At 49.0% G+C, this 15,465-nt stretch overlaps 1 protein-coding gene across 1 annotated transcript; it reads right to left on the bottom strand.

Moving 5' to 3' along the window:
- Nucleotides 1-8,972: 8,972 nt before the first annotated feature.
- Nucleotides 8,973-14,626, bottom strand: RHOV (ras homolog family member V). Its single transcript, XM_071744739.1, has 3 exons — nucleotides 14,204-14,626; nucleotides 10,110-10,168; nucleotides 8,973-9,783 (listed from the first exon to the last, which is right to left on the bottom strand). The coding sequence occupies exons 1-3, from the start codon at nucleotides 14,397-14,399 to the stop codon at nucleotides 9,343-9,345; spliced, it is 696 nt and encodes a 231-aa protein (XP_071600840.1). The 5' UTR covers nucleotides 14,400-14,626; the 3' UTR covers nucleotides 8,973-9,342.
- Nucleotides 14,627-15,465: the final 839 nt, after the last annotated feature.

Genomic DNA, 15,465 nt, shown 5'->3' with positions numbered 1-15,465 from the left:
AGCCAGACATGGGTCTCCAATATGTTCTGCATCTTGGGTCCATCTCTTGATTTTTCTCTAGGGGACTTGATAAAGCTAGCTGTGTGAAGACACATTTCATTCTTCCTCCTCTCCCACCACATCACCAAGGTGGCATTTGTATGATTATATGTATAAAGGTAGCTCCCTTTTCATAATGTCCTGATTTTCTGCATGCAGCCCTACAGACTGGGGACAGAGTGGTTGGAGAGCAGCCAGACAGAGAGGGACCTGGGAGTCTGGATTGCCAGGAAGCTGAAGAGGAGCCAGCAGTGTGCCCAGGTGGCCAAGAAGGCCAATGGCATCCTGGGCTGGCTCAGGAACAGCGTGGCCAGTAGGTCCAGGGAAGGGATTCTGCCCCTGTGCTCAGCCCTGGGGAGGCCACAGCTTGAGTCCTGTGTCCAGTTCTGGGCCCCTCAGCTCAGGAAGGAGATTGAGGTGCTGGAGCAGGTCCAGAGAAGAGCAAGGAGGCTGGGAAGGGATCCAGCACAAGTGCTGTGAGGAAGGGCTGAGGGAGCTGGGGGTGTTGAGGCTGGAGAAGAGGAGGCTCAGGGGAGACCTCATCACTCTCTCCAACTCCCTGAAAGGAGGTTGGAGCCAGGGGGGGGTTGGGCTCTTTTCCCAGGCAACTCTCAGCAAGACAAGAGGGCACAAGAGGTCTCAAGTTGTGCCAGGGGAGGTTTAGGTTGGACATTAGAAAGAATTTCTTTCTGGAGAGGGTGATCAGACATTGGAATGGGCTGCCCAGGGAAGGGGTGGATTCTCCATCCCTGGAGATATTTCAAAAGAGCCTGGATGTGGCACTCAGTGCCATGGGCTGGGAACTGCAGCGGGAGTGGATCAAGGGTTGGACTTGATGATCTCTGAGGTCCCTTCCAACCCAGCCAATTCTATGATTCTGTGATTCAGGATTCATTCAACAGCTTTGATTGCTGGAGACATTTGCTCTCAATGTGTACTGAGTATCTCCCTTCATTGCATGAACCCCAGAGCTGGAGCTGTAATCAGACATTTTGGTTTGCCAGATCTCTCTGGAAACTCCCAGAAGACAATAATGGAGACTGGTGTCTGGACATATCTCAGGGCTTTTGTCCCATTTTGAGGACCATAAGAATCACTGTAGCATTCCTGGTAATAACTGCTCCCCTGCTCCCTGTGAATACCAGCTAATAAACTTGCATCACACCCAGTGGAGGGGAGGGAGCTCCCCTTCGTGAGTGGAAAAGAGAAATTCACCCAAAACCACATAGGAAAATGATGTAAAAGCCTGGGTTAACACCACTTCCAGGTTTCTGGTGACCTAAACTGTATTTAGACTTCCCTTCTCTCCCAGCACCTAATGCAGTGTCTTTATCATCTGAAAAGACATGTTTGGAGGTGGTAAAAAAATGCCCTGCATGGAAAGGCAGGATGCTACTGGTACCAGTACTCAGAAGGCAGCCAACCAGGTGCTGCAGGATGTCCTGTTTCTCCCAGGGAGTGGTTGGTTGCATTTTATTAGTTAGCATGGAGTCAGTTCAGGCTTAGCATCCTTTGACAGGAATCTTGTGCACGTATGATTCTGCTGTTAGATGCTAATAACTCTTCTTACTCTCCAAAAGCTATTTGGCTCACAAGAAATAAACCAAAGCATCCTATGGGAGATACCACAACATTACAGATCCTTTCCTATCCTCCTTTCTGATTATATACTGCTGCCCAGATAATATTCCATCTCTCATCTTCTCCACGTTATTAAAACTCCTCAGCAAGAAGGAATGAATATTCATCTGTGCTATATATAGCACCATGCACGTTACCAGCCACAACTAGGAGTACAGCTCGGTTCCTACACTTGAATCTTGGGTTTTGCAAGCATTTTTTTTTTTTCTCTGCTGGCTGGCTGGTGGCATTGGCACTCGGTGCAGAGCCTGACGCTCTTCTTCTTCCCTGGCAGAGGTTTCACATGGTTTCAAAGCCTTCGTCCAGCGCAGTTATTAAAGGCTTTTGTTTATCTTGTGAAATCTGCTCTGCGAATGCTGACACTGACTGAAGTGCTGGGAGAGAGTTTCCCTGACTCTTCCTCTCGCTGTCTCTCACGGGTCTATTCCCATGAAAATGATCTCAGGTGTGCCGTGCGTCAGCAGACTGCCCCGGGCGCTCTCTGACTTACTGGCAGGGAAGATGAATCCGCAATTTCTGAAGCTCCCTCCGTAGCCAGGTGCTCCTCCTCCCTCCTGCCCTGCCGAGGGATGGTTGCAGCCCTGCCAGGGGCTCCGGCAGCAGCATCCATCAGCTGTCCCCAGGCTGCTGCCCGGGCAGGCGAGCCAACAAAGGCTTTGCTGCAGGAAAGCAGTCAGGTTCTGCGATACTGACTGAAACTTTTTTTTTTTTTTTTTTTTTTTACTGCTCGGGTAACGTTTTCCCAGCCCCTCTGACATCTGCCCTGCAGGGATGCAGCCTCTGCCGGGAGAACCGAATCCTCCCACGATGGGTGCTGCTGCAGCACCTCCCCCTTTGGATGAGAAAGCACCTCGGTCCGCAGGGCTGGGGTGTTTGTTGACTCCTGCAGCCATCGATATCCCAGTTCAGTCCCTGGCTCTTCCCTGTGTCCCTGTTGTCACCGAGCTATGTAACCGGGTGCTCAGCTGGAGAGGCAGAGGGTTAAGCTCTGTGGCAGGGTAAGACACTTATGGGGATGATGGAGGAAGGGCCCTGAGCCCCTCCAGAGTCTAACACTGGGGATGGCACCACCAGCACAAGTGTGTGTGGCCATTTGGAACCCACCAAGGTGGCAGGGCTACCATGGCACTGGCACAAAGGAGGCAGAGCAGCCACTGGGGTGCTGAAGGATGGGGGCTTTGCCATCCGTGTTTGACCAAGCTAATCCTTGTTCTCTCATCCACCCCTTTCCCAGGACCATGGCGGTGCCTCCATGGGAGGTCGAGCTCTCCCACCCTCATAGTGGAGCCTCTTCTTGCACATGGGCTATCACTGGGGTCTGGAGGAGCAGAGGGCACCATCCCCTGGCCCCTGGGCATCATCCTCAGGCCTGGTCCCAGTCTGTGTGCTCGCTGCTTCTGCAGTGCTGGCCTCTGTGCTACACACCTGGGGAAGGTTTCAGCAGCATCTGGCTTGCTTTCTGAGAAAACAAGGAAAGAGAGATTTACCCCAAACCCTGGGAAGCCCGTGTATTTTCATTGTATTTTAATTTTAAGAGATTGTCTGCCCCGCCTAAGATTATCTCATGGGAAAGAAAAGCCTGGCTCAGTGACTCGTGGTGAAACTTGTCCCCAAGCCAAATTTCCTGCACCTGATGTTCCTCCAGAGCAGCAGAAACCAGAGTATTTCAGTTCACAACACCGCCCCAGGGCCAGCGCTGGGGGTGAGGGGATGGAGGGGGAGGATGGGACCCACATCTCCTCCTGTTCTTCCAGAACAGGTCCGGCAAGTTTGGATGCCAAGAGGCTCAGTCCCAGAGCTGGAAAGGGCATGGTGTCACCCTGGGAACTGGGATCACGTGGGGCTGCAAGCAGAGGGAACCTGTCTCAGGGATACGTTCAAACATACCCTGCACTCTTGTGCAATAGGTCTTTGCAAGTACAATGCTGTATTTATACGGTGGGAAAGGAGAGCCCAGGGCTGGACTCCACAGAGGCATGAGTAAGCAGCTTCCAGGAGGCCCAGGTGCAGGCTGGGCCAGCTCTTGGGTTCCTTTTCTGGGAGCTGATGGGAGGTCAGTCTCAAGCAGCATCCTCCAGCACAAGGGGGACAGTCCTGGAGCCATGGTGTAAGATTCAAGTGGTTTCTTTCTCGAAATGTTTTCTCTCCCAGGCCCACTACAGAGTGATTTAGCATGGCTCCAAGAGAGGCAATGATTTTTTGGGCAGCTGTTCAGGCTGGAGAAAAGGAGGCTCAGAGGAGAGCACAGGGTGGTGGGCAGCTTGAAAACTGCCTCAGGTGAAGGGATGATCAACCTGGGCAGACAGAATATGTGCAGGCAGAAAATGTGAGCTGGGTGTGTGATATGAAGTCCTCCTATGACAATCTAGGAGAATTCCTTGCTGGTGAGGCCACAGCTTGAGTCCTGTGTCCAGTTCTGGGCCCCTCAGCTCAGGAAGGAGATTGAGGTGCTGGAGCAGGTCCAGAGAAGAGCAAGGAGGCTGTGAAGGGATCCAGCACAAGTCCTGTGAGGAAGGGCTGAGGGAGCTGGGGGTGTTGAGGCTGGAGAAGAGGAGGCTCAGGGGAGACCTCATCACTCTCTCCAACTCCCTGAAAGGAGGTTGGAGCCAGGGGGGGGTTGGGCTCTTTTCCCAGGCAACTCTCAGCAAGACAAGAGGGCACAAGAGGTCTCAAGTTGTGCCAGGGGAGGTTTAGGTTGGACATTAGAAAGAATTTCTTTACGGAGAGGGTGATCAGCCATTGGAATGGGCTGCCCAGGGAAGGGGTGGATTCTCCATCCCTGGAGATATTTCAAAAGAGCCTGGATGTGGCACTCAGTGCCATGGGCTGGGAACTGCAGCGGGAGTGGATCAAGGGTTGGACTTGATGATCTCTGAGGTCCCTTCCAACCCAGCCCATTCTAGGATTCTATGATGTACAGGAGAGCCAAGACCTTTAAGCAGACAAAATGAGCCTAAGACACCCTCCTGAGAATGGAGGACTCTTAGCAAGGTTGGAAGAGCTGCAGTTTGGCTGAAGCATGAGCTGCAACAGGACAGGCATTCCTTGTGGTGCCAGTGCCTGTTTGAGCAGTGTCTCTGCTCACTCTTGCTCTTCTGATGTTTGCTAGGCCCCTGAGAGGACCCCTGATGTCTACTCTTTGCCAGGCCTCTGAAAGGACCACAGGATGGGAGCATTCTAACCCAAACCAGGGACAGAAAGCTATTAGGAGCAAAGTTGAAGCAGGTACTTAGCTGTCACTACAGCTGGGAAAAGTCAAACTGGACCCCACTTCCAAGATTTAAATGGTTGCCTAATTGATACCATTAAACCTGGAGCAATCTGAAGGAAAAAAAAAAAAGCCAGTTAGCACCTGAAGATTAAATTGGGGGTGTTAAGGAGGTGATAAGGTTGTTAATGCAATCATACTCCTCTCAGGAAATGGGGGATGATGGCATTCCCTGGTAATTGCATTTCAAAAGCACAGCCAGGTCCTTGCTGCTGAATTCCCGTCAGCTCCAGACCTGGAAATAATTCTGCCTGTCCCTTCAAAGGAAACAGGACGAAACCTACTCCCCTGTACAGATCTCCTGAAGGGACCTTTCAGACTTGCCTTTCAGGCACTGGAAGGAGGCTGTGTTGAGTCAGACGAAACTTGGTATTATTTTGGGGATTAATTCCCAGGCAGTGTTCAGCGGAAACCCGGGAAAGCATTGCCAGCTGGGAACCTTCCTGGCACAGCTAAACCCACTTAGGGTGTGCTACCTCCAGAGAAAGAAAACAAAAGGGGGGTTCCTGCCATTGCTGACACTCAAGCTCAGCTCTTTGGAGCTGGCAGCTCCGGGCTTGGTGCAGGAGTAGGAGAGGGTTCATCCCTGTCCTTATGTTGGTGGGAGAGCATGGATGAGTTAAGTTACTCTGCTGGATCCAGGACCATGCAGGAGCCTGCTAGCCAGGATCCAAGTCAGAGACCTGAGCAAGACAGAAGGTACTAGAGAGTTTCTACCCTTTAGGCATGTTGGAAATTTTTTAGCATTTCATGCTGAGCTATGAGCAACTCAGGTCAACTTCAGAAGGAGCCTTTTTGGAATTAAACTAAGTGGCACTGGTGTGGCATTGTGCTGGTATAGTGGTAGTGGGCTTGGCTAGCTTCCTGCAGGCTGGTGGGGTGCTTTGTGTTAGCAACAGCCTCCCAGGAACTCTCCTGAGCTCTCAGCATCATCTGAAAATACAGCACTGCAATGCAGACCCAAACCCAAACTGTACCAGAGCCAGGTAGTAGTAGCCAGGTCCAGTGCTGCACCATGATGAGGCTTTAAGGAAGCCTTGGGTGGCTTTGGTAGGATGCTCCATTTACTAAGATAGATTCACCCCCAGGAGCTTGGAGTGTTTTTTATTGATTTCAAGGAATTTTAAGGTGACATGACAGGATACGGCTCAGTGGGATGACTCACGGCCCGTAAAGTTAATTCACACTTTGCTGCTATTTCCACAGGTTCTTCTGTAAACTTTTAACACTGGGAAGCTGCAAAGCTGGGAGCTTTGTTTGAAACAAACCCACGAGTTGCTTTGCATCCAGCAAACAGCAAGTTGCTGGAGGATGGTGTGATCTCAGGCTTTGCCAAATAATAAAAAAGCTCCCAAATCATAATTTTATCGGCAGTAATTTCTAATTCCCTTCCAATTTCTGAAACACATTTGTTCCCTAACTGAGCTCTACTGGGCTGTTGTCCATTTTCTTTCCTACCTTCCTGCTCAACTCTCCCAAAAGTCTGATTTCCCAGCCCTCTGCCTTTGGAGCAGCTCTGAGGTCCCATATGTGGACAAACAGGAGCCCTAAACTACCTGTGATGCTGCTGATAAGGCTAAAGGAGTCCTGTGAGGCACCTTGGTTGGAGCTCTGTCCTATGTGGCATGGAGAAAATTTTCAGCACTTGAGTAGTGTTTAACTACCAAGGTAAGTTAAATAAAGCTGGTGGGGGAACTGCCCAGGGCAGCAGAGTGTTATTAAGGCCCCAAATATAATTGGGCTCATCTCAGGGTTCTGGCCTCCTGACTGGTCCCTGGCTTCTGGGGGGAGCCAGTGATAAACCCTGATACTTGCTACTCACATCCACTCAGCAGCCTCCACCTTCAGTGGCTGCTGAAGGAGAGGAAACTTAACTGAGGTAACAGAAGGATGTTGAAGGGTTTCATCTATGTGAAGGGATTTTTAGCATTGCTAGTAGTGCATAGGATGTGGAAGGAGAAGTGGGGTGATTTTCTTCTTATGCTACTGTGAGGAAAAAGGAGTAGCTCCTCCTCCATCTTTAATCCCAGCTCACTTTCCATTGACAATATTACAAACAAAAATTGTGGACATGAAAAAATTTATTTGAACAAATACTAGACACAATCACAGAGGAAGAAAGCAGCTCTCAATACAACTTTCCAAAATGAAACAATCCCTGTTTCACACCAAGCTACTGCAGGACAGCCCTTGCTCTCCCCAGAAGGAGGGGGGGCTGGTTGGTGTTCTTTCCACCTGTTGATTTGCCCCACAGGGCACGGTCACACCACAGCCCTTGGTCTCACAGGCTAAAGAAATGCATGAAGACCCAACAGACAAACTGGATTAGTGCTACAGCAGAGGTGCCTTTAGAGGTAAGAAATACATCCAGGGATACACTGCTGAGTGAGAGCTTTCTTCAAGAAATTCTGTCCTGCGTAGAGCTGTGTAGGACAGGTCACTTCTAGCTACTGCCTCTGTCTTCTCCATCTTTTAGGACTCCTCACTGGATGGCATTTCAGCTGCTCATTGCAATTTGCTGCTCATTTTGCTGCACCATTCTTTTTTCAGGTCTCTCTACACCCTACCCTACAAGCAGCTCCGAGGCTGTGGACCACTTCCCTCTGCAAGAAAACCTGCTCACCTCTTTTCTACTTTGATATTGCCCAGTGGGACCACAGCCTTATCTCACATCCTGTGGACTACAGAAGCTGTGTCACACAACAGGATGGTTGTGAGAGGTGTTTGCAGGCACCTGTTGGGATCCAGAGCCATCCTGCATTATTTGCATTTGTTTTTTTTACAGGCTCACTTGCTTTTGGTGCAGGGCAAAATATCCACAGCTCTATCCCCTTCTGCCACGTTACTCCAAAGCACCCCTAAAGTGATGGGCTAAGGCCAGATGCAGAGAACCCCCTGAGAAAGCTTTGCTTGACAGACCTGTCATACTCTCTGCTACATAAACCAGAGCAAAATGTCTCTGTGATAGAAGTTTTAGGAACGGATGAAAACTCTGTAATAAAATGTGAATAGACTCACCAGGAAATTAATTCCCTGAGAAACAGGTGAGAGGGGAATGGAAAAAAACATAGTGGATTTTTTCTCTCTAGCAGGAGCTCCATGGATTTCCTTTTTTTTTTTATTTCAGCAGATCAAGCAGTGACTTTTAAGAAAGGAAAGCACATCAGAAAGAAGCCCTGAGCCTCCGTTCCTGTTCTGCAGCCTCAGGAAGAACAGTGCAAAGGTAAATTTTGTTCTTCTGCATAGATCTGAAACTGCAGATTTTACTGACCAAGAGGAACTCTCTCACTATAACCCCCTCTTTTTGATTCAAAATTTAACAATGAACAATATTTAAAACTGAGATCACTAGCAAATTTTTTCAGGTCCTTTGAAGACTCCCTGAACATTAGCATCTCAACTAAGTGAAATCACAACTTTCACTTAACAATGGTAATTCCTCCTCTCCATCTCCCTTTCTTCCTTCCAACTCTCTTTTTCCTTTTTACTCCCTTCCTTTTCTTCCTTCTCCCTTGCTTCATTACATGTGTGGCTCTCCATTTAACCTCTTGGTAGTGTTATAAGCCCTTTGCTGACAGTTTCATCTCTGCTACGCAGCCACTCCTCAGTTACCTCACCTGTTCTTTCTCTCAGAACACCACACACACAAGGCCTTTCAAAATAGGTCCCCAAGTTAATCACTACCTCTTCAGACAGGGCTGTAGCACTGACATCCACTGGGTGCTCTCAGAGAATGTTTTGCTTGAAGAATTACTGCAGCCCCCAGTGCATTTTCTCTTCAACCTGCTAGTGGCCTTTGGTTAGGAAAAACCTTCTCAAGGGTACTCAGAATACAGGGTCTTGAAGAAAGAGCACTGTGTTTTCACAGCCAAGTGACTTCCACTTGTTTTGGCAAGAAGAATCAGAGGGGGAACCCAAGTTTTGTGTTGCAAACTTCACAGCCCATGACTGACCACACTGCAGTCACCTGTACCTGTCCCTGCCCTACTCTCTGCCAAGTCTGTAAATCAGCCAAAACATAAGCAGACATGAAAGTCCCTCACATCTCTTGTGCTGCAAGAGAACTCTGAAAGTGTGTTGGCTTCAGACAGAAAACTGCTCGTTTTGAGCCACGAACCTGCCCGTTCTGGGGTACTGAGTCTTGATGTATTAAAGGCTCCCCTTAGCATGGGACACTACAGACATGTCTGGCAGATACTTCCAGCTGCCTGGACCATTCCACATCCCGGCACAATGAAAATCCAGTTCATGTCTCCTAGGCAGCTGATGCTGCAACCCAGCAAGAGCCAGGTTTCCAAGCCCAGGAGCTTATCATACCCTCCTTACTGGGGCCAGAGGAGCAGTCACTCCAATACTGCCACGGGGTGTTTCTTTTCCCCTCTGTCAAAGCAGCTTCAGACAAAGCAAAAGAACTTCTTCCAGCGGCACTTGGAGAGAGTTTTGATGCCTTTGGCAGTCATCTTCTTTTCCTGCCTTGCTTTGTGCTCAACACCGCTGACGATGGCCATGTCAAAAACTTCTTTGAGGTTCTTTTGGGTCAGTGCTGAGCACTCCAGGTAGGCTTCAGCACGGATTTTGTCAGCTAGACCTTCTGCCTGAGGCCGGGGCACAGGCTTCACGTGGTAGCGATCCAGGCTGATGAGGACATTGACATCGTCCCTCAAGTCTGCCTGTGTCCCCACTAAGAGCACAGGTGCCCGGGGGTTGTGAGTTCGTATCTCAGGAATCCATTTCTCTGTAATGTTTTGGAAGGAGCTGGGGTTTACCACGCTGAAGCAGACAAGGAAGACGTCGGTGTCCGGGTAACAAAGCGAACGCAAACAGTCGAAGTCCTCCTGTAGGAAATGGAAAAGGAAAAGAAAAAAAAAAACATCTTCACTGGGCTGATCTAACAGCATAATAAAGCAGTGGCTTTTTCACACATCAGCTAGGACAGCAACACCCTTGTAGGCAGGGTACTGTGCTGACTTTATGGACACGACTTGGCTCAGACACAAGTTTCAGAGCTGAGGAATTCTGTCATTCACCCACCAGTGACTGCCATACCAGCAAATGGCTGATGCTGGACTACTAGGTTTCCTTCCTTCCCAGTTAAACACTGCCTTCCTAAAAAGCCTGCAAACAGTCACTGTTCCACAGGAGCAGAGCTGACAGAGCTTACCTGTCCAGCAGTGTCCCATAGCTGGATCCGGACTGGGGCTCCATCCACCAGGACCTGCACTGTAGCAGAAAGAGAATAGGGATGAGTCCGAGGGAACAGTCCATCCTACATGGATACACCCATACAGCCTTTCCCCCAGAGCACCCAGTATCCCACTGAACAAGACTTGCTGAATTCACTCAAGCCTCTCCTCCTTGCTGAGCATCCTCCCAAACTTCACTAAAACAGCTGAAGCTTTCACTGGGAACATTAAGAGACCTGCAGTGGACTTTCCAATGTGGTTATCCCTCAGGTGTTTCAGGCTCTTGTCCAGGATTCTGAAATAATAGCTCCTTATTACAGGACAAATGCTCCTCTAGAGAAGAGCCCTTAGCCAAAAGGTGCCCTGAGAACAACTTGTTCTTCTTCCACAACCCAGATAAGGATAAACACAAACTGAGACTTCAATAACTTGCTCCTTGCTTCTTGGGCAAGAGTGGAAGCTCAAATTAGACTCTGTTAGAGAAATGATTGGAAATTTCTCAAGGAAGGGAGGAAGGGAGGAAGGGAGGAAGGGAGGAAGGGAGGAAGGGAGGAAGGGAGGAAGGAAGGAAGGAAGGGAGGGAGGGAGGGAGGAAGGGAGGAAGGGAGGAAGGGAGGAAGGAAGGAAGGAAGGAAGGAAGGAAGGAAGGAAGGAAGGAAGGAAGGAAGGAAGGAAGGAAGGAAGGAAGGAAGGAAGGAAGGAAGGAAGGAAGGAAGGAAGGAAGGAAGGAAGGAAGGAAGGAAGGAAGGAAGGAAGGAAGGAAGGAAGGAAGGAAGGAAGGAAGGAAGGAAGGAAGGAAGGAAGGAAGGAAGGAAGGAAGGAAGGAAGGAAGGAAGGAAGGAAGGAAGGAAGGAAGGAAGGAAGGAAGGAAGGGAGGAAGGAAGGGAGGAAGGGAGGGAGGGAGGGAGAAAAGAAAGAAAGAAAGAAAGAAAGAAAGAAAGAAAGAAAGAAAGAAAGAAAGAAAGAAAGAAAGAAAGAAAGAAAGAAAGAAAGAAAGAAAGAAAGAAAGAAAGAAAGAAAGAAAGAAAGAAAGAAAGAAAGAAAGAAAGAAGGAAAGAAAGAAAGAAAGAAAGAAAGAAAGAAAGAAAGAAAGAAAGAAAGAAAGAAAGAAAGAAAAGAAAGAAAGAAAGAAAGAAAGAAAAGAAAGAGAAAGAGAAAGAAAACAGAAAGAAAGCAAGAGAAAAAGAGAAAAGAAAAAGATAGAGAGAAAACAGAAAGAAAGAAAAAGGGTTTTTGTGTCCTAGCTACAGAAAAGCAAGGACCTAAACCCAATTTTGAAATGAAGCAGCTATTAAGGAAACAGTGATGAGTGAAATCTCCGTCAGAGACTGTCCACACACTGAAATACTGCTGAGTTATACAGGTAAGGTCTGCTCCCATTTCACTCCCTAATGCCATTAAGCCTTCATGTGGGATCAGCTGACTCAGACTGAGGGCTGGCAGGACCTCTGATGAAAATCTGGAATGAAACTGTTAGACCTTGGAGAGCACAGACACCACAGAGAGTGGCTGGGAACTTAGGAAAAGAAGAAGAAAGGAGCTGGGGGAGCTGGAAGTCTCTTGGAAGTCCTGAACATGTGGATGGGGTTGTGCTCTTGTGAATATAAGCAGTCTCCCTGGCTAAGGTGACAAAGGCTGACATTAGTCAGAGCTTGCTAAGTGCCCAGGGAATAGGCTTTACTGTCTTTTTTTTTTTTTTTTTTTTTTTTTTTCCCAAACTAACAAAAAAAAAAAAAAAAAAAAAAAAAAAAAAAAAAAAAAATCCCCAAAAAAGCAAAACCAAAAAACAGCCAAACAACCAAACCAAACCAAAACCACACACACAAAAAAAGCCCCCAAATCCTAAACCAGAAGCAGGATAAATCTTTTGTGATTCTTGAAGTAATTAACCCGGTGAGAAAACGATGGAAACAACCGAGGTGAAGAGCTTAACAAAAGCTCTTGGGGGAAAGCAGTCTGGGGAGAAAGAGGGAGCCACAGACAAAAGATGAACTGAGACTGGGATTGGTGGGAGGCTGAGATAGAAGAGAAAATGAAGGGGTGGGTGCGTCCACCAGGGTGCCACTCCTTGAGGCATAGCTGAAAGTAATTACTTCCTTGTGACTGGGAAACGGTTGAGTTGTTGCTGTATCTGCCCCAGAGGAGGAGAAACCTGTTCCTGATCAAAGAACCTGCTAGATCCTGACTTGATCTTCAAGGCACTAAGCATTTGCCTTTCTAGTATCTGGTTTCTTCTGTCTCACATCGAGAGAAGGAATTAGCATCTCCCAAATGTTTTGCAGTCCACAGAAAAAGGCACCCCACGTACACTACCTGCTGCTCCAGTGCTTGCACAAAGCTTTGTCACATCTGTTCCCAGCCTAAGCCACAGCAGCAACTCTGGGACAGCCCTCCCAATACCGCCCTCACAAGCTCCACACCCTGGGGATGAGGCTGGATTTTTGGGGCTAGGAGAACAGGATAGCCTGGTGGAGAGAGGTCACCGGGGAGATTTTTCACTCCAGGCTGCCCTACCTGGCAGTGACAACCAGCAGGAGTCAGCACCGAGAAAGAAGTGGCTGGGTCATGGTCCCGGAGCCATCTCCTGCTAATGCAATACTTTTTCCTACCTCGTTGGTTATAAACTGGGATTAAGTTTAGGATGCCAGTTCTGCTGGCAGCTGCAATTGCAGGAGTTCCCCAAGAGAAATTTCTGAAATGGATCTGAAGTGTAATTTGTGAAGCCAGGGAGAGACTTTCTCCAAGTTTATCCAGGTTAAGAGTAGGGGTGGGGAGGGAAATGTCTTTATTCTCCTGTTTCCTTGCAATTAGCAGTGAGTGAACTTCAAAAGACTTGTGTTTACTGCTAAAAATCCTATGCACCTCTGGAAGACAGTCTTGGTACTTGGACATTAAGAGTGGAGCTAAACCCACGTTCAGGTATCTCCAAATTATTTGCTGCTGCTGGGGAAGTCCTGAACTCATATAATTCTACCATTCTAGATTGATTTATTATGGATTTGCCCTTTCAAAAAAAAAAAAAAAAAAAGGAGGCTAGTATCTATAGTAATTTCAAGCCTCCCTTAGCCCAAACCATATAAATCAATGTAACAGGAGCAGAGCAAGCTTTCCCTTGGAGGACTTGAGGGCTCCTTACATCTGCTCCCCAAAAGTTGGTGGATCCTGCTCCCAGTTCATGTCTGAGCAATGGAAGAGCTCAGAAAGGCAAGGTCAAGGCAAATCAACAATCCCCAGTGTCAAAGTGAGCAACTGGAGGGACATTCAGACATACAAAATGCTCCCTTTAATAAACCCTAAGACTATGACACATTAGATGTCTTGTTCCTGGTCTGATCTGAGCCCATCTCTAATCTACCAATCTATACTGTCAGGTACTATTGTGTTTCTTTATATAAAATGAAGATCAGAAAAATTTCACTGTATTTTCCTGGGGTTTACATTAGAAATTGGAGCCTAAATGACAAGGAGTGGAGAACCAGAACAAAGCTAGCATTTACCAAAGTGGAAACTAATCAGATGACAAGGAAGGAAATTCTAGCCAGACTTAAAAAGGTCTTCAAATCTTTTTGGACATAGGAAAAAAGGATGTTTTTGCTGAGTTGGAGCTAGAAAGCTGTGGAATTTCTGAAGCTTGGAAGCACCACGACCATAAAAAAAAAAAAAAAAGAAAAAAAAAGAAAAAAAAGGAAAAAAAAAGAAAAAAAAAGAAAAAAAAAGAAAAAAAGTCTACTTCCATTTATCTGCAATAACACAAAAAAAAAAAAAAAAAAAAAAAAAAAAAAAAATAGGACAGTGTCCAACTGCAGACAACTTGACACATGCCCTGCCGACACTGGCTTCTTCACCAAAATTTCAACGTGCAGGACTTTCGCCTGCTGAACTTCACCCAACACTTGAAGGACTCGGTTCGAGTTGCAGAAAACGCCCCAAAGCTTTGTCCCCCGAGGCCCCGCTCACCCACCCTCCCGGGCCCCCCTCCAGCCCCCCGGGGAAGCCCTCCCTGACCACTGCCGCGCAACCCCCGGGACCGGCGGAGCCCCCGCGGAGCCGGGGCGGGCGGAAGGGATCCTACCGGAGAAGGTGTCGAGGGCGGTGGGTTGGTACTCGTCGGGGTACCCGTTGGTGGTGTAGCTGACGACCAGGCTGGTTTTGCCGACGGCGCCATCGCCCACCAGCACGCACTTGATGCCCAGCTCCGGGCCGCTGCCCCGGGAGGGGCTGTGTCTCCGCAAGGTGGGCGAGTAGTCCAGAAGCTCTTGGGGAGGCATGGCGATGATGGCACCGGGGGCTCGGCGAGACTCAGCGTGGGGAGCTGCACGGCGGGGCCACTGCCATGCCCGGGCCGGCGGGATGCTGTCGGGGCTGCTGTCGGGGCTGCTGTCGGGGCTGCGAGCTGCCGTGTGTGGCCACCCGCTCCGGCCCGCCCAGCACCGCTCCTCATCACTGCACCTGCCGCCCTGCACCCAAAACCGGCCCCGATTTCCCTAGTCCCGCCCCGGCCCACCCCGCTGGGAAGGCGGCCCGGCCCGCCGGCCTCCCCTGGACACCGCCCCACTGCTGAGGGCCCGGAGCTGAGCTGCTCTTCCCCGCCTCATCACCGAGCAGCACCGACTTCGGGATTTTGGCAGGAGCCACGCCGGGCTGCGCGTTGTGCACACACGGGGAAGCAGCCCCCCTCCTCATCTCCCACCCCCTCCCCCCCTTTGTCCCGTCCCGTCCCGTGTGGCCCGTCCCGTCCCGCCGATTTACTTTTCAAAGGCAGCAGCCCCTGCTGGATGTATCTCCACTGCTCCACATCCTCACCTGGAGCATCTGTGATTTCTGGCGTTGCTGGGGATAACAGCAGTGCAGCTCAGTATGGGGAGAGAGAAGAGAAAACAAAAAATACATCATATTGTTAACTAAGTGACTGACACCACTGAGTGCCCCTTACCCAGCCAAGGTGTTGCTACAGGCTGGCAAAAGCCACAAAGCATATTTTCCCAGCTCAGGACATACGCAGGGGTTCCCAGTCTACTCCTTTTTTCATATTCACCTCTAGTAGCTCACAGACTACTCCGTGCCCATGGCAGCTGAGTAGAGAGCTCCATCCCTGCCCTGGGGACCTCACTGTCTAAAGAAGAATGACTAAACAAACAAAAGAGTGGGAGCACATCACTGAAAAGGAGAGACTTGGCCAGTAACACCACCAAGTGACTGGGAACAGTGAGTATTGCCTCTTTAATACTCAAGGTGTATGCCTCTGATATCTGTCCTGTAACACCAGCTTTGAAAGTGGAGCTGCTCCCTAATTATTTGAGGTACTAAGTAAGCTCAGGCTGTAGATGGATGCCA

Source organism: Heliangelus exortis, chromosome 5 (assembly GCF_036169615.1).
Source record: "Heliangelus exortis chromosome 5, bHelExo1.hap1, whole genome shotgun sequence".
Classification (NCBI taxonomy): Eukaryota; Metazoa; Chordata; class Aves; order Apodiformes; family Trochilidae; genus Heliangelus; species Heliangelus exortis.
Note: the sequence above shows the minus strand (reverse complement) of the source record. Positions and strands in the feature narration are given on the sequence as shown.